At 41.8% G+C, this 22,478-nt stretch overlaps 1 protein-coding gene across 1 annotated transcript in view; it reads right to left on the bottom strand.

The window, feature by feature from the left end:
• Positions 1–4,353: 4,353 nt before the first annotated feature.
• The window catches only part of LOC138273649 (aquaporin-4-like), a 147,409-nt gene continuing 129,284 nt past the window's right edge, over positions 4,354–22,478 (bottom strand). The window contains exon 4 of the mRNA XM_069218897.1: positions 4,354–4,654. Coding sequence (XP_069074998.1) covers positions 4,376–4,654 — 279 coding nt within the window. The 3' untranslated portion in view covers positions 4,354–4,375. The remainder of the gene's footprint in view (positions 4,655–22,478) is intronic.

Below are 22,478 nucleotides of genomic sequence, written 5' to 3'. Positions count from 1 at the left end.
TCTGGATATGGCTGAGGAGGCTTACTTAAATGAGACTCTTCTGGATCTTTAGTTGGTAAGGGGTTGGAGTCAAGTTAAGTTTTGTTAAGTAATGCTAATGCAGCACTTAGTGCAGAGAGACGTAAGGAAAATTGGAATAAAATGAATCCTATATTAAGTGATTTGATGACTAAGGAGACCGGTGATGATCCAAAAGGGTTATTGTTTGATGAAAATCTGGTCAAGAGTATAGGAAAGTATATCTCTATGGTTACGGCTTTAGATGGGGCTCAGCGTAATATATGAAGAATGTTCAGTGGGAGTGCTTTTGGAAGGGCCTGCAAAAGGAGACTATCAGTCGGCTGAGAATTTCAAAAATCCCATTTTGGACAACGAAGAGGATGAAAATTTCAAGGAGAAGCAAACCCCAACTTTTATCTTCAAAGGGGTAGAGTTCCGCAAGGTAGAGGAAACAGGACTCATGGCCAAATTTCATCAGGATCTCAAGGTGAGTAGAGCAACTATTTCAGTTTTTGTTTCCCCCCAACAAAGGATAGGAGGTAGTTTGAGGTTCATCAGGAAAGAGTTGGAAAAGATTACTCAAGATCCTTGGGTCTTAGAAACCCTTCGGGGTTACAGAATATAATTTTTGGATACTCTGTATCAATGCAGACAACCAAAGGAATTGTTTTTGAACAAAGAACAAGAGTTGATAGTGGAAATTGAACTTGCAAGTTTGTTGGAAAAAGGAGCAATTATGTCAGTGGGAATGGAGGATGTTGTGTTTTTAAGCACTCCTTTCTTAGTAGAGAAAAAGGAGAAAGGAGAAAGACCTGCTATAAATTTAAGGGACTTGAACAAATTCCTGGTTCACAGACATTTCAATATGGAACGGATCCATTGGTTGAGGAACTTTTTGTTAAAGAACGATTGTTGGTGAAATTAGACGTTAAAGATGCTTACTTCTCTATCCCAATGTCTAAGGACAGTCAGGTTTATCTTCAATTTTGATGGAAAGTTCAGGTTTTCCAATTTTGTTGTCTCCCTCATTCATCTTCAGCTCCTTGGTTTTTCACCAAGGTCATGAGAATAGTGGTTGCCTTTTTAAATTGTTTATTTAGATAACATTTTAATAATATCTCAGAGTGTTGACCAGCTTATCAGGGATCTGCAGTTGAAGCCAAAGCTTCTGGAATCTTTAGTTTTCTTTGTGAATCTGGAGGAGTCTGTCTTGAATCCATCTCAGAGTTGAGAGTTTATGGGTTTCTCAATAGATACTGTGAAGGTGATGTTATGTTTACCTGTAAAAAAGGTGAACAAGGTAAAGAAAGAATTTTGTTTTATGTTACAGAAGGAAAGTTTAACTTCGAGAGAGCTGTCAAGGTTGCTAATTTTGTTGTCGTCATCAATACAAGCGTTTTTTCAGGGACCGTTGCATTATCGTGTTCTTCGAAGGATAAAAGCAAGAACTCTTCAGTCGGTTTTGTGTTATGGAGACAAAATATGTCTAGACTTGGAAGCAAAGGAGGAATTAATTTGGTGGTTGTATAAACTGGACGTTTAGAATGGGCATGCAATTTTTGAGTGCATGCCACATTTTGTTTTAGATTCAGATGTAAGTCTTTCAGGATGGGGTGCCGAGTCTGGTGCACTGGAGACTGGAACGGAATTTTCATATCAATTGTTTAGAAATGATGGCAGCCTTATATGCACTCATGAGTTTCAAAAATGTTTTGAAGAACAGTGAAGTACTGCTGAAGATGGACAATGTTTCTGCAGTGGCTTAAATAAATTGGTGAGGGGGATCTCCATCCTGTTTTCTTTCTGATTTAATGAAAGAAAATAGATTTTTTTGTCTAGAGCTAACGATCAGTTTGAGAGCAGGATACTTGCCTGGAATGGACAATGTTTCTGCAGATTGGAATTCAAGGTATTTGAAAGATTTTTCAGACTGGTAGCTCTCAACCTGATGCTTTTTATGACTCTACACACCAGAACTTTATTACCTACACTACAACCCTCAATAAGATTCTAACCCGCCGATACTGCCATTTATTGTAATAGGTCGGCAGTTTTGGAGGTTCATGGTCTTATTGAGGGTGGTAGTGTAGGTAATAGTGTTCTGGTGTGTAGAGTTATGAAAAGCATCAGGTTGAGAAGCCCACCTGTGACGAGGTATAATGTTTTGTGGAATGTGAACAGGGAACTTTCTCTGTTGGCTTAATGGCCAAATAACAAGTATTTGGAATTTAGGAGGTTAACAATAAAGTTGGCTTCTTTGTTCTGCTTAATATCTTGTCTAGGATTTCTGATGTGAAGGCTTTGGAGGTAAGTAATAAACGTTATAATCACACCTGGAGTAACTTTCAAAATAATGAAAAGAATAAAAACAATGTTGGAAACTATTTTTTATCTGAAATGTGGCTCTTGTAACGAACTTTGGACCAGATGTATGAAGAAACCACTTTGTGATTCTCTAATAGCGATTTTTAAGAAATCGTTATTTCTGATTCGCAAAATGGTATGTATAATATTTACAATTCAGTAATAGCGATTTCTTAAAAATCGCAAAGGCTTTTACTGAATCGCAAATAGCGATTCTGTGCCCATTCGCACCAATGGTCCTGTAGGCCCATATTTGCGATTTTCTTGCATTTCCCAAGTTTCGAATTCCTAACTGGAATTCGCAATTTAGGAAATGCAAAACCCCAGGGTGCTGGGCGCCTAAGGCCCCCTCTGCTGCACCCCAAAAAATATTTTAGGACATGTAAGGCGCACACATGCCAAAGGGGCATGTGTGTGTTACATGTAAATTTTAAAAATGCATTTTTAATGCATTTTTAAAATGTGCACATGGTTACCGCCAAGTTTTACTTGTTGGTAATTGTGATTCCTTAATGCTCAATTCGCATTAAGGAAAAGCTTGATACATGTGCTTAAGAAATCGCAAATAAGGAATCCTTATTTTCTTATTTAGAGAATCGCAATTTGCTATTTTCTATATGGGCTAGCAATTTTAAGGAATCGCTATTTTAGCGGTTCCTTAAAATTGCACAGCGAATGCCTTTCATACATACTGAAAGTCATTTTTGCATTTGCAAACGGCCATTCGCACAGTTTGTGAATGCAAAAATGCTTGATACATCTGGCCCTTTGTATGGTACAAAGTATAAAGAAATATGAGTCCAGAACTCAAGAGTTAAGACCTGATGGATTAGATCAATTATTAATTTCTTTAGTACAACCTTATAAGTTGGTTACAACTGCAACCATTGCTATGTGGATCAAATGGACAATGCAAGAGGCAGGTTCTGACTTACAAATATTGAACCCTCATTCCATGAGAAGTGTGATGGCCCGTAAGGCATTTTGGAAGGCTGTAGGTTGGAAGGCATATTAAAAGCAGATGATTGGTCTAATCCTCTAACTTTTGTAAAACATTAGTGTAAGTCGATTTAGCATATGACTGATGTGGTGTTGGAGAGCTACCAACATGCATAATGATAGCCTCCGGTCTTGTAATGAAATACATGGAGGCTAGCATTCTTTCAGCATCTGCTTCCTTTTTTAGGTCAGTAAACATAAATAAATAAATAAGTAAATAAAAAGTGAATGATTCAGAGGGAAAGGAATGGTTAAAATATTTGTTTTTTGGTGTATGTATCATTGCAGAGTTGTTAAGATGTATTTCTTTAGTTGATTGATTTTGATTGTTTGAAGTACAAATATGTAATGGAAGAGAATTAATATTTTGTGTTATGATTTGTAGATAGCACCTAATGACTTCTTTATGCTGGGCGGATGACATATGAACTGAATTTACTGGATGATGCTGGATTTGCAATTAAAAGAGGAAGAGGATTCTGTTCAAGTACTCTTTATATGTTAAGGGTTCTAATTCTGGAATGTTCTTAGGTGTTTTTTAAGGGACTGCTGCTTGGCGTGCCATTAAAGGATGTTAATACATAATGCTAGCCTCCATGTCTTTTTTTGAAATATAGATCATCTAGTCATTACACCTGAAGAATCGCCATTCTCTTGGTATTACGCAACTTTGAGGCTGATATGTTTGACATTCTTAATGTTTACTGTTATACTCTATAGATGTTTGAAATTACAAATGTCTAGGTAAATGAACAGTAACAAATACATACAACATTGTCATCTCTGAGTCTTCGATTTGACCTGCTGCCTTTTATCAAGACAACAGCGCTCAATGTGAACTCTTGCTCACTGATACTTTTTCAGTTCAGTGAGATAAATGTTTAGTCCATGGTAATGCTGCCAGGCTGATACTGATGTGAAATAGATATCCATTGTAGTCACTTAATTTAGAGAGCGAAGTAAAATGTTTATATGTATAGTCTCTTTTTCATGGAGCAAGTCGCTACATTGTTCAAACAGTGGACAGGATCTCGCTATCTGTGTCCTTCGCCTTCCTGTCCCTGCCCCTGTCAGGGTCAATGACATTAACTGTACCAGTTTTGAGGATTAAGTCATCATGATCTGCTTGGCTCTGGTTGTCATCCACATCCTGATATTTCACTCGAGTTTTCTGGGTCGCCTTGCTGAAGGCATCTTTCAACTGCTGCTTAAATTCAATATCTGGGCAATAGATGTACTCATATAAGACACCAGCAAGCACTGCTCCTATTATTGGTCCAACCCAATAAATCTGAAAATGGAAAATGAAACACAATGTTAAGAAAAGAAATACACAATAATCTAATGGTGATGGCAGAATATATTGCTGCCTCAATATTCAGTGTGTCTTGCTTAGTATTCAGCATTTTTGCCAGTCTTTTAAAAAAGCCAAACTATGGGACAATCATGTAATCAGCACAATCTATTACAAACATGCCTTTTCTCTGAAACAAAATCTATCTATCTATCTATCTATCTATCTATCTATCTATCTATCTATCTATCTATCTATCTATCTATATACACATATACAGTCATTAACAGTAACTCTGTAGTTATAGTTAAACTGAACATTCCATTGAAATTAAATGTTAGGTTTGTTTATAACATTGGTCCAATTTGATAAATCTTCAAGAAATTTGTCTCATCCTTGGAAAAATTGACTAAGGTTTGTAATGCCAAAAGTTTTGCAGATCCAGTGGGTAAAGTAGCAAGGGGCAGAAAGAAAAGCATTTCTGCTCCAGCAAAAATCACTGATGAGATTTTCCCAAAATGTCACATTAAAATAGACATTTACTAATAAAACATGCCTTTTCAGGATCTGTGTACGGAGACTCAAGCTGTGGCCTGCAAGAAGTATCCTTGTGTCTTGGCTCCAACCAATGTCTAATAGGCACTGCTAAACTAGCCCCTTCCTTCCAAGACTTCAAAGAAAACCCCGGGGTCACTAATGCCAGAGTTCTGCTTGTTCGCCCTTTGTCCCTGTGAGAAGGACATGCTCAGGCATTTCTACTAATCACCATATGCAGATTTCTTCCCCATCTCCTTTCTCTGGTAAGAGGAGGTTAATACCACACAAATGAGCATAATGGCCAGGTGTAGCTTAGAACTTGTGGCTAGCCAGTAGGGTAATTAACTTGCAACGGCAAGATAGCTGAAAACTCAAATCTCATTAAAGCTAGCACAGTTTAACACAAGAAAAGTCACATCAATCATTCCTCTATGTTGAGAACATTCCAAAGTAGTATTTTGTGGAATTTTTAACCATACTATAAATACAGTAGAGCACTACAGACTTACACTTTAGTAAAAAAGGAAATTGATTTTTTATTGGGATGCATAAGGCCTCTGCATTGCTATAATCAATTTATTCAGAGTCCTATTTGCTATGGGCTACTATTGTGCAGATACCAAGGTGAGTCAGACAGTAGACATCTTCTCTCAGCCTAAATGAATGTGGCGGTTTGTAATCAGCACAGAGTTCTTACGCCAGCTAAATGACAGATGGATGGTCTTATTTAAAAAATGAGTGCTGGCATGTATAATTCAAATTCATTTTATCAGAAACTTACAGTTAGCGAGATTAAAATAGGGACACCCACTCATAGCAGATATCCAAATACCGCAGGTTAAAAATCAAAAACACTGTTTGATTAAGAGGGTCAAAATCCAGTTTTTAACTTAAAATATAAATCACTCACCACATGCAATATTCACAACCTCACCCTTGATGTGACAGACATAATTACAAATTGACATAAATGTTGTTACAGTTGAGGTTACTTATCATATTAGCAGTAACACTATCATGACTAGATGACTATGGACATAGTAGTGTTGTTTATGTAATGTTACTTGATAATGTTACCCTTTTTGCTGTTATTTATGGTATAAATTATGTGAGGTTAAAGCATTGCATGTGGTCTGAAATTATGGTTTGCATTGCTTTTTTGTGAATTATGGTCTACTGAGCAAACCATAACTGGTGAATGAAACTTGTTTTTCAGATTTAATTTGTAACCATAACTGTATGATAACTGTGGTTTTTAAGTACATTTCTGGCTTTTTATAAATATAGGCTTCTAAACAATCCTAATCATAACTTTTCTTTAGCAGTGATTTTTTCACTGAATATATGATTTCACTCACATAGTCTATCCAACATTGAAAGCATGTGTTGGCCACAGGAGCTCGCCTTCAGCAGGCTTTAGCCGAATCTACCACGGGTGACCAACCTCTTCTTCACAAGCCTGTTCACCAAGCTCTGCACCAAAACCACTATGGTAGCCCTGCCCCGATATACACAGCTTTGCTTTCATGCACTTCTTTGACCTCACACTTGATGTCACAGATTTATAACACATGGCATCATTAGTGACACCATTGTGATTTTGTCCATATAGGGTCTTTGCATACTAGATGGATTAAAAACGTGGCTGTGCACTCAGTCACAGGCGTGCAAAGCTGAGGTCAATGCAAAGAGTGAAGGTCTCACAGAAGCACAGCACAGGTCTTGGCCTTCATCTTTTCGTGGTTAAAGAAAACTTAAGACTATGAAAGTAAAGATGCATTTTAATGAGGATGTCTGCCCTGTTGCTCAGAGACAAATTGCTCTTCATTTACAAGACGTTGTTAAAAAAGAACTTAAATCAGTACTTAAGCATGACATTATTGAGCATTCCAATTGTCAAACACCATGGATTTCTCCCTTTGTGGTAGTTCCCAAAATGGACAGTGAAGGAGCTGTACACAATGTGATGACATGCATCAGGCAAACAAGGCAATTGAATGAGAAATACATCCAGATCCACACATTGCTGACATGATAATCCAATTAAGTGGTGCAAAGGTCTTCTCTTGCCTTGATTTAAATAAATGCTTTCATCAGTTAGAACTCAAAGAAAATTGCAGGTACATTACAACATCTTCTACACGTTGGCTTCTTTCAATACAAAAGACTTAGGGCCTGTTTAGATCTTAACGGAATTGGTTCCATCATCGATCTTTCATCAGTTTTCCTGCCCACTGACATGGCAGTCCACCTACTCTATTTAGATGTTGGTAGGCCCATAGACGAAAGTCTGTCAAGGAACTGCTGTCACTGCCAGGATTGTACACCCTCTGTTAGAAATGTGATTCATGCTTGGTTAGAGTAGGCACCTAAGCCAGGCAGGGACCACCACTCTAATCAGGGCAAGGAAGCTGCACACCCAGGATAAGCCCTGCTCACCTCCTTGGTAGCTTGGCATAAGCAGTCAGGCTTTTCCCCGAGGCCATGTGTAAAGTGTTGGCACAACACACACAACACATGTGGCACAATAAACACACCTCACAGGAAACACATCAACAATTTCTATAAAAATAAACTGTACTGCATAAAACATCATTAGACCAAAAACGATATTTATTAGCAATACCCTGCTACACAAGCAGTTGTCAGAGCATCACACAGGTTATTAGTACTCTGCAAAAGTAAGCAGTAATCACGTAAACATATAGATTATTGGTGTTCTGCAATACCAGCCGTAGTCAGGTTGTCATTATCACCAAAAATGCACATGTCAGTGTCAGAAATGGGGTCTCTGGTTGGGAGTCAGTTTGCACTCTGTACAAGCAGGGACCCTCACTCGAGTCAGGGAGAGGAAGTTAAACTCCTAAGACAACCCCTGCTCACCCCCTTGGTAGCTTGGCACAAGCACTCAGGCTTATCTCAAAGGCAATGTGGAATGTATTTGTACAAACACACAGTCATAAAGTGTCTTAATCCATAGAAATCAATGGATGCTTTGTTTTACACAAAGTACCTGGTTTGTGTAAAAAATAAGGCCGTATGGGCAAGGGTGAGGTGGAAAAGTCAGCAAAGCATTGATTCCTCACTTGCAAGTGAGGCTCTGCATCGCTTCTTCTCTGGTCATGTGGGCAATCTGTCTTTTTTGTCACCCGCAGAAGAGCGATGCATCGACTTCCGGACGGGCGACCGCGGATCTGAGCAGGTTCACTAGGATTTGGACGCCCAGTGACAATTCGTGGAAATTCAGGCACACGGTGGGGAAGAGCCACGCTGCGTGTGTGATGCATTGATTTTGGCAGCTGCTAGCGGGTGCTGCGTCGATTTTCCAGCAGCAATGCAGGCGGTGCTTCAATTTTTCAGCCGCAAAGCAGCTGCTGCGTCAATGTTTCTCCTGCACGGCTCCTGTGCATACATTTCAGTCTTGGTTCCACCAGGTTCTGCTCTCAAGTGTCCATGGACTGGATTGGGCACCACTTAGCAGGGTAGGAGTCTCATCAAGAGAGTCCAGGTACTGGCAGAGAAAGTCTTTGATGGCCCTGATACTTCAGAACAGGGGTCAAGCTCAGTCCAAGCCTTTGAAGACACTCCACAAGCAGGAAAACACAGCAAAGTCCAGTCTTTTTCCTCTATCAGGCAGAAGCTGCAACCCAGTAAAGGACACTCACAGGCAAAGGGGCAGTACTCCTCATCCAGCTCTTCAACTCTTCCCCTTGGCAGAGGTCTTGATCCAAAGTAATCTAAAAGACTGGGGTTTTGAGTCCACTACTTAAACTCCTTTGTGCCTTTGAAGTAGGCAAACTTCGAAGGAAAGTCTCTGTTCTTTACAAGATCCTTCCTTTCCCTGGCCTGGATCCCGACACACACCAGGTGTTTAGAGACTGCATTGCGTGAGGACAGGCTCAGCCCCTTCAGGTGTAAGTGTCAGCTCCTCTCTCCCCACTCTAGCCCAGGAGACTCATCAGGATATGCAGGTTACACCCAGCTCCCTTTGTGTCACTGTCTAGAGGGAATTCACAAACAACCCAACTGTCAGTCTGAGCCAGACGTGGATTCCATAGGCAGACAGAAGCAGAGAATGATTAAGCAAGAACATGTCAATGTTCTAAAAGTGGCATTTTCAAACTGACAATGTAAAAAACAACTTTACCAAAAGGTGTATTTTTAAATTGTGAGTTTAAAGACCCCAAACTCAAGAACTCAATTTGCTCCCAATGGGAAACTGCACTTAAAAGATATTTAGATATTTGAAGGCAGTCTCCATGTTAACTTATGAGAGAGATAGGCCTTGCATTAGTGAAAACCGAAGTTGGCAGTATTTCAGTGACAAGAAATATAAAACACATTAGTACATATCCTACCTTTAACATACACTACACCCTGCTGATGGGGCTACCTAAGGCCTGACTTAGGGGTGCCTTACATGGATAAAAAGGGAAGGTTTGGGCCTGGCAAGTGGGTATACTTGCCAGGTCAAATTTTCAGTGCAAAGCTGCACACAGACACTGTAGTGGCAGGTCTGAGAAATGTTTACAGGGCTACTCATGTGGGTGGCACAGTCAGTGCTGCAGGACCACTAGTAGCATTTGATTTACAGGCCCTGGGCACCTCTGGTGCACTCTACTAGGGACTTACAAGTAAATCAAATATGCCAGTCATGGATAAACCATTCACCATCATAATTTACACAGAGAGCATATGCACTTAAGCTCTGGATAGCAGTGGTAAAGTGCCCAGAGTCCTAAAACAAACAGAAACTGGTCAGAACAAATAGGAGGAGGGAAGCAAAATGTTTGGGGATAACCCTGCAAAAAGGGCCAGGTCCAACAGTCAGAATAAACATATCAGAGCTGCCAAGACAGCAGCATGAATGTACATAAAATGAACCATTCCCATCAGGCACATGTCAGAGTAAACAGGTCGTCATGAATTCCAAGACATCATCATGTATACACATCCCATGAAGCACCCTCATACTTTGCCTAAGTCATAAACAAAGCTGAGTCAGGTCATGACAAGAAAAGTGGGATACACAAAGATGAGCGCACCAACATATCAGGGAAAGGAAGAATGCCATGCAATAAGTATAGGAATCACCCTACCTCGCTCACCACTGGGACTTAGTGCAGAAATACCACACACTTGCACTTATATTATACAATGGGCAGTAATCTGAATTGAGACCTGTTTGCACAGGATCTCCTGCGCTCCTCTTACACTACGCACAGTATTCCTCCAGTACTCTAAGCAGGATCGGGGACCTCCATTGAGGGTTGCCATCCCGTCCTGTTTACTGTACCCACACTGCTGCTCTAACGAATGTATGCACCCAAACCCTCTACCTCCTACCCTTTCCCTGCCACTGTAGAGGGACCTCTAAGGGTTCCCTTTTGATGGGCGGGAAAGCAATCATCAGCTTCCTGTGTCCTTTTGGTGCAGCAGCGGATTCCTGAGCTCTGGATCCCAGCAGGGCCGAGACCCCTAACAAGGGTTCCCTCTCGACCTTCCACAGAGTCAGAAAAGACAGCCCCCCTCTTTCCTCTGGGAAACTTTGGTTGGCCCCTGCACTTGAGCACTTCAGCTTGGTGCAGCAGCTGCCCGCCTCCACACGGCTGCAAAAGTGAAAGCACCAAAGCAGGGGCCTGCTCGTGCTCCACTCACACTCGATGAGAGGCTTCAGAAGGGCGCCTCTCCACTTTTTCCGTGTTGGGGAGGGGGGCCACAACTACAGTGACACCGGGGTGCTCCCTGTGCCCACAGCAGACCACTACTGAAGCCCTCTTCATGTGCTATTCTAGCCAGCCATAAAGTGCTCTTTACGCACCGTTTCAGGGGGCCATACAGTGCTTTACACGCGCTGTCGATAAAAGTCATAAAGCGCTCTCGCATTGACTTAGGAGACCACAGAGCACTCTTCCCACTAAGAAGCAGGGGAACACTGAAGTGCCCCTTACGCAATGAAGTAGTCAAAACAGGGGGGAATGGGGCACACCACCCAGCCCCTGGAGATCACTGGGGAAGGTTAAAGGGTAGGTGAAGCAGCACTAGCCAGCACATCAGGGTTCTTGGAGCAAAGCAACAGTCATCCTTGTGACCCAGCAGGCCACAGGTCAGCTCTTCTGGTGGTTCCTCATAGCAGCATAACAGGTTCCTCTGACAGGTCCATGTGTTGTCTACCAATGGGGGGGCAGCCCCCGGTACTTTTACTCATTTTGTGAAGATTCCACAAAAAGGGGAGAGAGGGTTCTAACCAGCACTAACCTGTTCCAAGAATGCCCTTCTCCTCCAGCACTGGCTCCAGACAACAGTAGGGGGAAGCAAGCCCTTTGTGTGAGACCAGGGCACAGCCTTTACAGATGAAGGTGTGCTCCGCCTCTACCTCTTTCAGCTCAGGAAGACCATTCAGTATGCAGATGCACTGTTGTGACACCTCCACCCTCTCTGTGTATAGGGTATCTGGGAAGTATGCACAAAGCCCACCTGTCACTCCGCTCCAGAAGTGTATTGGAGTCAAGCTACAAAACACCAGAGTCAGAAGCACAGAGAAATGCCCACTTTCCAAAAGTGGCAATTCTATAATAGTAATAAAAAATCCACTGACTTACCATACCAAACATGCCCACGCCACCCTCATAGATCAGACAATAACAGTTAGACATGTGTTAGGACATTTCCAATGTAATCCTTTGAGAGGAGCAGCGCTCACAGTAACGAGAAACTAAATAGGCAGTTTGTCACTACTAGGACATGTAGTACATAGAGACATATGTCCTACCTTTCACATACACAGACCCTGCCCGTAGGGCTAGCTAGGGCCTACTTTAGGGGTGACTTGCATGGAGTAAAAAGGGAGTTCCAGGCCTGGCAAGTAAATTTAGATGCCAGGGACCTTTAGCAGTAACTGCACATGCAGGCCCTGCGGTGGCAGACCTGAAACAGATTTGAAAGGCTACTTCTGTGAGTGGCGCAGGCTGCTCTGCAGGCCCACTAGTATTTAATTTACAGGTCCTGGGTTTAAGGGATACCACTGTACAAGGGAATTATAGGTAAATTAAATGTGCCAATCAGGTGTAAGCCAATCATACCAAATTTAGAAGGGAGAGAACATGCACTTTAGTACTGATACAGCAGTGCTAAAGTGCCTAGAGTCCTAAAGTCAACAAAAAGAGGTCAGAAAAAACAGGAGGAGGAAAGCAAAAAAAAGTTTGGGGATGATCCTGTAAAAATGGCCAAGCCTAACACCCGCATCAATGGTGCAATAGGCAAAAGTATCTGGCGGCAGGCCTCCAGTCAGTTTTACATGTGGACTAATCATGATGTGCCTTCATGCCGAAGTAACTGTGGCGGCTAAACCTCCACACATGAGTTGGTGGATTGGGAGTGTTCTAAGCTCAAAATGTATCTTTTTTTGAGTTTTTAAGTTCCTGCCACCATGAACCCGATCGTACAAGTCATACCTTTGCTGCTGCTACTGGATTGAGATAAAAATGAACTCCATCATCACCAGAACCGAAGGTAAGTGATTGATTAACTGTTATCCTCAGAATTGTCGGTGTACATTAGCACTAGACACTTGCATGTTTAAAAAATATTTGCAAGCAATAGTACAACGATGTGCAATGCATATGTGTGTAATGTGGTAGTTAAAACAACTTTGAAAAATCCTAAGTATATCATTAAGACTCACCAATCTTGTAATAAGTGCCTTTATGCCAATGTACACCTACAGAAACAGTGACATTAATCCCTAAATCAAAATGTGTTCATGAAGGTGTTTGTAATAATTTTCTCTACACATCACTTAAAATAAATGTCATAAACATTCTCAGTCACAAAGATAGAAACATTAATGATTTTGGTGTAACTTTCCAGTAACATGATGAACGCTTGCACCATCACCATCACAAATATACAACACTAACATATGCACTATATAAATATGTCAAAAATAAAACCTTTGATTGTCACTGTCAGAAATGAAAATAAGTGCATGTCACACATTTGTGCATAAATAACATTATCAGCAAACAATTACTAATAATCTAAAATTATTGCCAGTACAAAGGTATTAAAAATGAATGAAACTTTCATATAACAATGAGGCACATCTCTCCATGAAATTAAAATAAAAAGGAAATAACTGTCCAAAGAGTCCAGGAGTGGACATGTGAACTTCAGGCCCTGAACTTGCTTCCTTATTGCACTGCCAACTACAACCTCCTCAGGAAGGATCTTACTTGGGAGGGGGGTTTGGGAGGGGTGCACTTGGTTTTTTGAGGGGTGGGTTCAGGTTTGGGAGGGGTGGCTTGGAGTTTGGGAGGGATGGGCTTACATTTGGGAGGGGTGGTTTGGGACATGGAAATAAAAGATCTTCTTTGGGAAAATGGGTAGGATAGTTGGCAGGGAGTTGGGTTTGGGAGGCAGATGGAGTTGGAGTGCAGTGAATGATGTGTGTGTGTGTCTGTTAAGGGTGCAGTTGCCTGTGGGTCTGGCGTATGTGGTGTACGTTTGGGTGTGTGTTTTTTCCTGGGTGTATGTAGTTCAGGGGAGTGTAGGTATTTGTGTCCAGTGGGTGTTGTATCTAATGTATGTGTCTGTGGGTGTGTGGATGGGTGTGCTGTTGAGGTGCTTGCAGATGTGGTGGTGCATGTGGGTGTGGTGGTGGGTGGACATGTGGGTGTGGTATGGGTGTGGTGTCTGAATGTGCTGGTGGTGGTGGCTGTGCATGTGGGTGTGGTAGTGGATGTGGTACCTGTGGGTATGCAGGTGGTAGTGGTGGTTGTGCATGTGGGTGTGGTGGTGGGTGTCGTATCTGTGGTGTATGCTTGTGGTGGAGGTGGCAGCAAGTGTGGTTTATGTGTGTTGTTTGTGTGTGTGCCTGTGTTTTTGGTGTGTTTGTGTTTATATATGGACGTGCTGCTTGAGTGTGTTCCAGTGGGTATGTGCAAAGGAGTGAGAGTGCTTTGGACACGGCTGGGAATAGGCAATTGGGACGTGGAAGGGGCTGGAGTTGGGGCACAGGGTTAGGATGGTTGGGATGGTTGGGATTCTCCAGTCAGTGAGGAGGCTAGACCTTGAAATGTCCTCTGTAGGCCAGATATAGCACTTTGAATGCTTTCCAAGTAAGCTACCATTTGTTATGTCTGGCAACTAAGCCCCTTGTTGGCATTCAGGAGTGCAGTCTGGACTGCATAGATGTTTTGTGGGAGGTACATAGCCTCCTCACTGAGGGCAGCAGGGGGCCAGTGGCAGAGAGGGCTATACCATTCTATGGGGGCAGGTTTGGCCAACGGGGGAGAGCAAGAGGGAGGGTGGAGGTGGGTCTTTGGGTGGCCGACAGGGATGCAGGTAGAACTGTAGCAGTAGGGTCCTCCACCACTAGGGACTGGTCTACTGTGGAGGCCTCTAAAGATGATGTTGATAAACGTTTGACCTCTGTGCTAGTCCCCTCACCCTGCATGCCACTGGACCCCCTCGGTGTTGATGGTGTCAGCACCCAAACCACATTTGCCAGCTGCTTCCCAACGGACATGACCAATGTCTCCCCCACCTGCCCCTGATGATGATGAAATGACATATGCAACAGTTTTATTGTATCTGTGTAAATAGAATTGATCATGAACTTTGATCACAAATCATTTTCCAAGTCTTCATATTTCTCCAGCTCCAAGGCTCTCAAACTTGGATTCTTAATTATCATTATCTCATGCATGTATGATGCATTATCTGAAACCATATAGTCACAATTTTGTAACTCCCCATGCTAGCTCCTATGTCATGTATGATCCTGTCTCATCCATTTTTATTTCTCTGCAGGAACTGTTTCACACCTCTAATTGCTAGGGCTTTGTTGTTTAGAACAGTGAACATATGTCACCAAAAATTATATAAACCAAAAATACATTTGTATAGTGTGTTTACAAGGTCAAAACATCTGCATTATTTACATTCACAACAAAACATTATGGATCAATATATTTCTATAAATACTCCAATGTTGTACAAATTTGTCTATAAACGGAAAGCCTGTTTCCTTTGTCTGCCCATATTTCAATGGTAACACTACTTCAAGTAACTAAAGTATATTGCAAATGTACTAAATATTATGTGGATTCTGTACTGAAGTAGCTTAGCAATGTATCACACACTATGCACATAACTATGCTGTTGAAGATATTTTGAAAAATATTTTTGTGGTGGATTGAAAAAATGACTTCTACAGAATAAGTAAATATATAGGCCTTGATACATTTCTAATCCACTTCAGTACAGAGCAAAAGCATTTTCACGTTTGCCTCCTAATTATCTCTAGTTATTTGAAGTCAGATATACCATTGTGTAAATGTTTTACAAACTATGATGTATTTCACTTAAGGTAAAAATTGGTACAATATCACAGTAAATATTACATACACAGACTCATACTTAATTCTTTTCATCAAAGATTGACATGCATTTGGCAATATGATACAGATTACACCTTGATGCTCTTCCATGTTAGACACGATTTGGGCCTGATATTGACTTTTCAAGATGGGATATCAACATATATGTGATGGAACCTTCTATCGGCAAAAGCCCCCTTAAGTATCACATTTGTCACCATAATTGATTGATCATCTGGACATAACTAAGGACATAAAATGTAGTTTGGGGTATCTGTAATTCTGTCATCATCTTGGGCACATTTCTTTTTGTTTCAATAAATGCAGTTTGCCTACTCAATTCACGGTGGTTGGAACAGACTGGCTAACATGCACATTTCTGAAGGAGTAAGGCTTCATTTCAATCTGCTGCTGTCAACATAAACTGACTTGAATCAAAACATATTTTTGCCATTTTTTGATAAGGAATTATGCTATTGTGCTCATGTTCCTAGTACTTTTGGACCAGATACTCATTATTGTTTGGTCATGGTACCAGCTCACCAATGTAAAGTCAGAAACATCAACTGTATCATAAGAGCTTTATATGCCATGTCACCTGTAAAACAGCCTACATTGCCTACTCACATTTGGGATGGAGCATTGCAGTTGACGATATCCTCAAATGGGGCCGCCTTGGTACAACCGCCCCTCATAACATAGACAAAATGCAGATGCCTCTTTTTAGGTCGGATATTCAAGACCTTTTGTATATACTTTCGTGTATACTTCTTTGAGGGCTACAAGTCCGCCTAATGCTTCTCAGTAGTTTATGGCAGTGTCCTTTAGAAATCCTTCCTTCTAAGTGGTTAATCTTTCCTATGTGTCCTACCGTTTTCTCCTTTATCTACTTCCACGGAGCACCCCCCAGTTCCTGTACCGTTCCACTTGTCCCATTATAACATCTGCGCCAGGGACAATTTTTTCCTTGTTTCTTCCCCCAGCTGGGTTTGCTAGTTTTCTGCAGGTGTTCTGCTCCATGTTCATTGTTTTGTGTCAGCACACTTAGCTTGTGTCTGTAAAACAATGTAGCTGTGTATGCATGCATAAACAAATTTTAATTCAGGATCCACTAATAACTCCCCAATGGATTGAAACTTGAGTTTAAAAAAAAAATGTTTAACACTCAGGGAGAGTATACATGGAGACTCGAACTCTGCATCCTATGTCTAAAGTTGTCAGCTCTGAATGTTATGCCAAATAATCTCTCCAAGACAAATCCTATTTTTTTAGGGTGGGGGGTTATCTCCTTTTCTCTCACTGAGTCACCCTCCCAACATGCACTCACCCTTAACCCCTTCCTCCCTTTTGGTTCCCTGAGCGCCTGTGTTCAAAATTAATTTCAATTATATAGAGCTGTTGGACTTTTTTGCTTATGCAGGGTCATCCCCAATCTTTTTGCCTCCTGCCTCCTATTTTTTCTGACCTGTTGCTGTTGGCTTTTGAACTCTGAGCACTTTACCACTGCTAACCAGTGCTAAAGTGCATATGCTCTCTGTGTAAAATTGTATGTAATTGGTTTAGCCATGATTGGCATATTTGATTTACTAGTAAGTCCCTAGTAAAGTGCACTAGAGGTGCCAGGGCCTGTAAATCAAATGCTACTAGTGGGCCTGCAGCACTGGTTGTGCCACCCACATAAGTGGATCTGTAATCATGTCTCAGACCTGCCACTGTAGTGTCTGTGTGTGCAGTTTTAACTGTAACTGTAAAAGTGTACCCACTTGCCAGGCCTAAACCTTCCCTTTTCTTACATGTAAGGCACCCCTAAGGTAGGCCCTAGGTAGCCCAAAGCTTGCCTCCTATTGTTTGAAGTCTCAGGGACAGCAAAGACTTCTCTCTGCCTGCACCTGGAGTCTCTGGATAGACTCCTGCTCTGACAAGTGGCGCCCTATCCAGTCCCTGGGCCCTTGAAAGGAAAGCTGGTGGAAATCCAAGGAAATCGACTTCAGACGACTTCGGACCGGCGCCGCTGCTGAATCCGGTGACGCCGCCTGCACCCGACGCCGTGACCTTCGTTGGAATGCGACGCTCTTCGCAGGCCCGACGCCGCTGCAGCCCCGCTGAAGTCCGCAACTCTGTGAAATCGCCGCACCACGTCGTGACCGACGCCACTCGAAGTGCACAGATTCAACATTTCGCCCCGACGCCGCGATCCCCGACTTCTCGCATCAACTTGTTTTCCCTCTTCACCAAAGGTACTGTACTTGGGGGTCTACGCGACTCCGTGTCCAGTCTCGCCGGGGTCGGCTTGTTGGGAACGACTCCGTCACAACGCCATGTTAACACCTCATCGAAGCATTTTTGTTTCTAAGCACTATTTTTTAGTTTAATCTTTAAAAATTCATAACTTGACTTGTGTATGTCGGATTATTGTCGTTTTGGTCTTGTTTTGTTTAGATAAATATTTCCTATTGTTCTAAACTGGTGTTGTGTCATTTTATAGTGTTTTCATTAAGTTACTGTGTGTGTGGGTACAAATACTTTACACCTAGCACTCTGAGGTTAAGCCTACTGCTCTGCCAAGCTACCAAGTGGCTAAGCAGAGGTTAGCTGAGGGTGATTCTCTTTTACCCTGACTAGAGTGAGGGTCCTTGCTTGAACAGGGGGTAACCTGACTTTCAACCAAAGACCCCATTTCTAACAAGCGCTTACTACCCTTTATTAAAAAGCCTTTCTTTTTAGTAAGCATGGGGATATTAAGTGATTTGCGAAGAATCACAGGATGTGGAGCCGACGCCAAGGCTTGAACGTGGTTCCCCAGCTCCCAGGTCAGCAGCTCTGGCCATTACGCTACACCCTTTCACCTCCCTCTGATGAATCTCCCTCATGAATCCTTTTTCTCTTTTTATGTGTCTCGGTGATGCCTGTAAATCTTTCTATGTTTCCATTGCTGCTTCTTCTAAAATGTGAATGTTTGCTGTATTTTCTTTTTCAGGTGCAGCGCAGGACTCCGTGCGGGATTCTGACATGGGTGCAGTCCAGATAGGTCTGTCCTAATTTCAACCCCTTTCATCCTAACAAGGATACTGACAAGTTGTGCCTTGTATACTGCTGGTAGATCATTCTGTCTCCGGCACAAAACCCAGTGTGTAGGTCTTGGACATTAAATAGGTTATTTTCTGCGCATATTATGCGTATTTGGCAAGGCTATATTCTAAAATGCTTATTCATGCATAATTAAAGCTTCCTGAGATGTTGTACATCATGAGGTGCTGCATAATTGAACTATAATGAAGGCAACAGCGAGCACGTTCGACTGCTACTGATGCTGTCAGGCAGTTTTGGGAAGTGAGTTGGGCCTGGGATTGAATCAATGCTATGGTCACAAAACTTTAAACAAGTTGATATTTAGAACACTTAGCCCCATCCAACCACCCCCTTTGGTGCAGCCACGCACTAAGGCGGATGTTTTTTTATGTTTAGATCAGGAACGTGCTCTTTGGGACACATGGATTCGGAGACCTTGCATTTCAAGAGAGCAATCCCACCTGAGTGAGTTTCAGGAGCACTGCACTGTGGTTATTAAAAAAAAGTCAGGTCCACGTTGACTTTGGTAACATACAAATAAGCATTTTACACATATAATACAGCAACTGCTCTGGATTTATAAAAACAGGTGAGTGATGCATGTCAGCAACATAAAACTCAAGCGCAATTAAATTAGTGAATTATCAGTAACACTAAGATATATTAAACAGTAGCCCCTTGTTATGATATGATTCAAAATCACCTCAGTGGTATGGGCCTGGGTGGTTAGTAATACAGCCAGTGGTCACTGGTGTTTTTTCATTCTATTTCAAGCCTCATTGCTTGGTTCACCGGTGAGGAAGTGTCACTCATTTAGCAATAGCATGTTACTCAAAAGTACAATTAAACCAAAGAAATGTCACACACAAGCAATGTGAAAACTTGCAAGATGTGTTTGCTTGAGTAGAAAAGTAGGTACCTATTATAAAGTCATACTTTAGTCTAGACTACTTCACTCATTGGTTTCCCCACGTTCATCAAATCTTGAGCAGGGGGGGATTCCTTTTTGGCTCAACAGGTTAAGATTTGGAAATCTACCAGCATGAATAAGAAACAATTGTCTACCACCTCTAATTTCAAGTAGCTTTAAAAACCTGGCTGTTAGACCTGAAGCCTTAGGGTAGTCACCCCTAACTTTTTGCCTGCCTCCCTCCACTTTTGAGATACTGTTTTTGCTGGTTTTTAGACTCTGCGCACTTTACCACTGCTAACCAGTGCTAAAGTGCATATGCTCTCTCCCTTTAAACATGGTAACATTGGATCACACCCAATTGGGCTATTTAATTTACTTATAAGTCCTTAGTAGAGTGCACTATATGTGCCCAGGGCCTGTAGATTAAAAGCTACTAGTAGGCCTGCAGCACTGATTGTGCCACCCACTTCACTAGCCCCTTAACCTTGTCTCAGGCCTGCCATTGCTAGGCCTGTGTGTGCATTTTCACTGCCAATTTGGCTTGGCATTTAAAAGTACTTGCCAAGCTTAAAACTCCCCTTTTTCTACATATGTCACCCCTAAGGTGTGCCCTAGGTAACCCCTAGGACAGGGTGCTGTGTGGGTAAAAAGCAGGACATGTACCTGTGTAGTTTACATGTCCTGGTAGTGTAAAACTCCTAAATTCGTTTTACACTAGTGAGGCCTGCCCCCTTCATAGGCTAACATTGGGGCTGCCCTCATACATTGTTTGAGTGGTAGCTGCTGATCTGAAAGGAGTAGGAAGGTCATATTTAGTATGGCCAGAATGGTAATACAAAATCCTGCTGACTGGTGAAGTTGGATTTAATATTACTATTTTAGAGACGCCACTTTTAGAAAGTGAGCATTTCCCTGCACTGAAATCTTTCTGTGCCTTACAATCCACGTCTGGCTGGGTTTAGTTGACAGCTCCATGTGCCTTCACTCAGACACACCCCAAACACAGGATACTCAGCCTCACTTGCATACATTTGCATTTTGAATGTGTCTTCCTGGCTGGGAGGGTGTAGGGCCTGCTCTTACACAAAGGACTGCCACACCCCCTAATGGGACCCTGGCAGACAGGATTGAACTGAAAAGGGACCTGGTGCACTTCTAAGCCACTCTTTGAAGTCTGCCCCACTTCAAAGGCACATTTGGGTATAAAACTATGGCTTGAAAGACATACAATGAATAAGGGCAGTATGGAAGTGCTGCTATGTGTGTCAGTGAGAGCATGGTTTTGCGTAATGTATGAACAGGTGCGTGTGTGTGTGTGTAGGAGTGGGACATACTTATATGGCAGTGTCATATGTACTTGCAGCACAGGATATACCCTCCCCCAATGTGGCACCATGACATGGCTGGAACATACATATAATGAAAAAATAAAAATTCAGTCAATAACTTGAAATGCTCTTTTTTTTGCACATTACTTTTCTCTCATTTTGACATATGTCATCTAAACTTATGGGACAGTTTCTACTGGCCACCGAAAGTAAGGGGCATGCAGGTTGTAACATGACATCTTGATAAGTCAGTAAATAGAAATGAAAAGTCATGTCACCTCATTTACTCAGATGGCTTTTCTTTTCAGTTCACAGACATTTCAAATATTGCTAAACATCATAATGTCCCCTGCCAGATTATTGAATTGACTAAACTCCAATCTCAACACTTCACTCAGGAGTTACAGGGGACAAATTACCCTGTGTCTTAAGAAAAAACAAGTTAGCTAGAAATACTTTTTCCATACAAACATTTACCTGTTCCTCTGGGTTCCCATAGAGCTGGCTGTATAGGACCAAGACCTCTGTGGTGAGAACTTCCTCAGCTGAAAGTTAGGGGCCCTGTCTCCTGCTTTGCCCAGTACCTTAGCTCCTAGAGACCACCAACTGCAGCAAAAGTGGATGACATGTATTGATGGCTGCAGTGTTAGGAGGCAAGTGAGCTTTTTTCCTAATGCTGCGTATATATACGCGACAGAAGCGATCCGCAATTGAGACAGGCACAGCCATCAGCTTTCCTGCATAGCCGTAACACACATGGTAGCCTATGACTGTGTCCGTTGTGTAGCTTTGTATCTCCTAAACGGCAACTTCCACCAAAGGCCGGCAGATTACCAATGTCCTGATGGCAAGGTAAGACCGCCCACATTTTAGGATTTGAACCAGAGTATTTTTAAATGTTAAGTGCATCACCAACACTCAAAACGGAGGCTAGTTTGTTTACCAATGTAGAATACATACAACACAGTTTTTAGTTCATTTTGGCACACTATTCAGTAATGCATTACTGTGTTTTACCACAACAGTGATGCTGTGTATTTTATACTTCTGTTAACAGAATTTTATTAAAACAAACAAAAAAAGAATGTGTAAATGATACAGTTCAAATGCATTACTTATGCTTTAAAAAAATGACATGCCAAAAATTGTTATATACTAAGTTGCAAAACCACTAGTAACTAATGTGTACATAAAGTACTAAAAATATATGTAACTTTAATGAGACATGAGATGTGTGTTGCTTAGCAAAGTATTGATTTGCACTTTTCTTACTCAAATGCAGACTTATGAACCCAGGGAGAGGTAGAAGAGAACAGCCTCAAGTGTTCAGATCTTTTCCAGACCAGGGAAGAAGGAGACATTATAAGAAATACAGATTGAATAGGCAAACTATTCTTGATGTATGTCACCAGCAGGAGCCTAATCTTCTGCCTCACAATAGGAATACAACAGCAATAACACAAATAGTGAAATCATTGCACTACTTCATTTTGGTGACACTGGATCTTTCCAATACATCATGGCAGTATCCGGAGGCATGTCACAACCAACCTGCAGTGGTGTGCTACAAGAAGTCCTTTCTTCAATGATGG

Source organism: Pleurodeles waltl, chromosome 2_2 (genome assembly GCF_031143425.1).
Source record: "Pleurodeles waltl isolate 20211129_DDA chromosome 2_2, aPleWal1.hap1.20221129, whole genome shotgun sequence".
Taxonomy (NCBI): domain Eukaryota; kingdom Metazoa; phylum Chordata; class Amphibia; order Caudata; family Salamandridae; genus Pleurodeles; species Pleurodeles waltl.
Note: the sequence above shows the minus strand (reverse complement) of the source record. Positions and strands in the feature narration are given on the sequence as shown.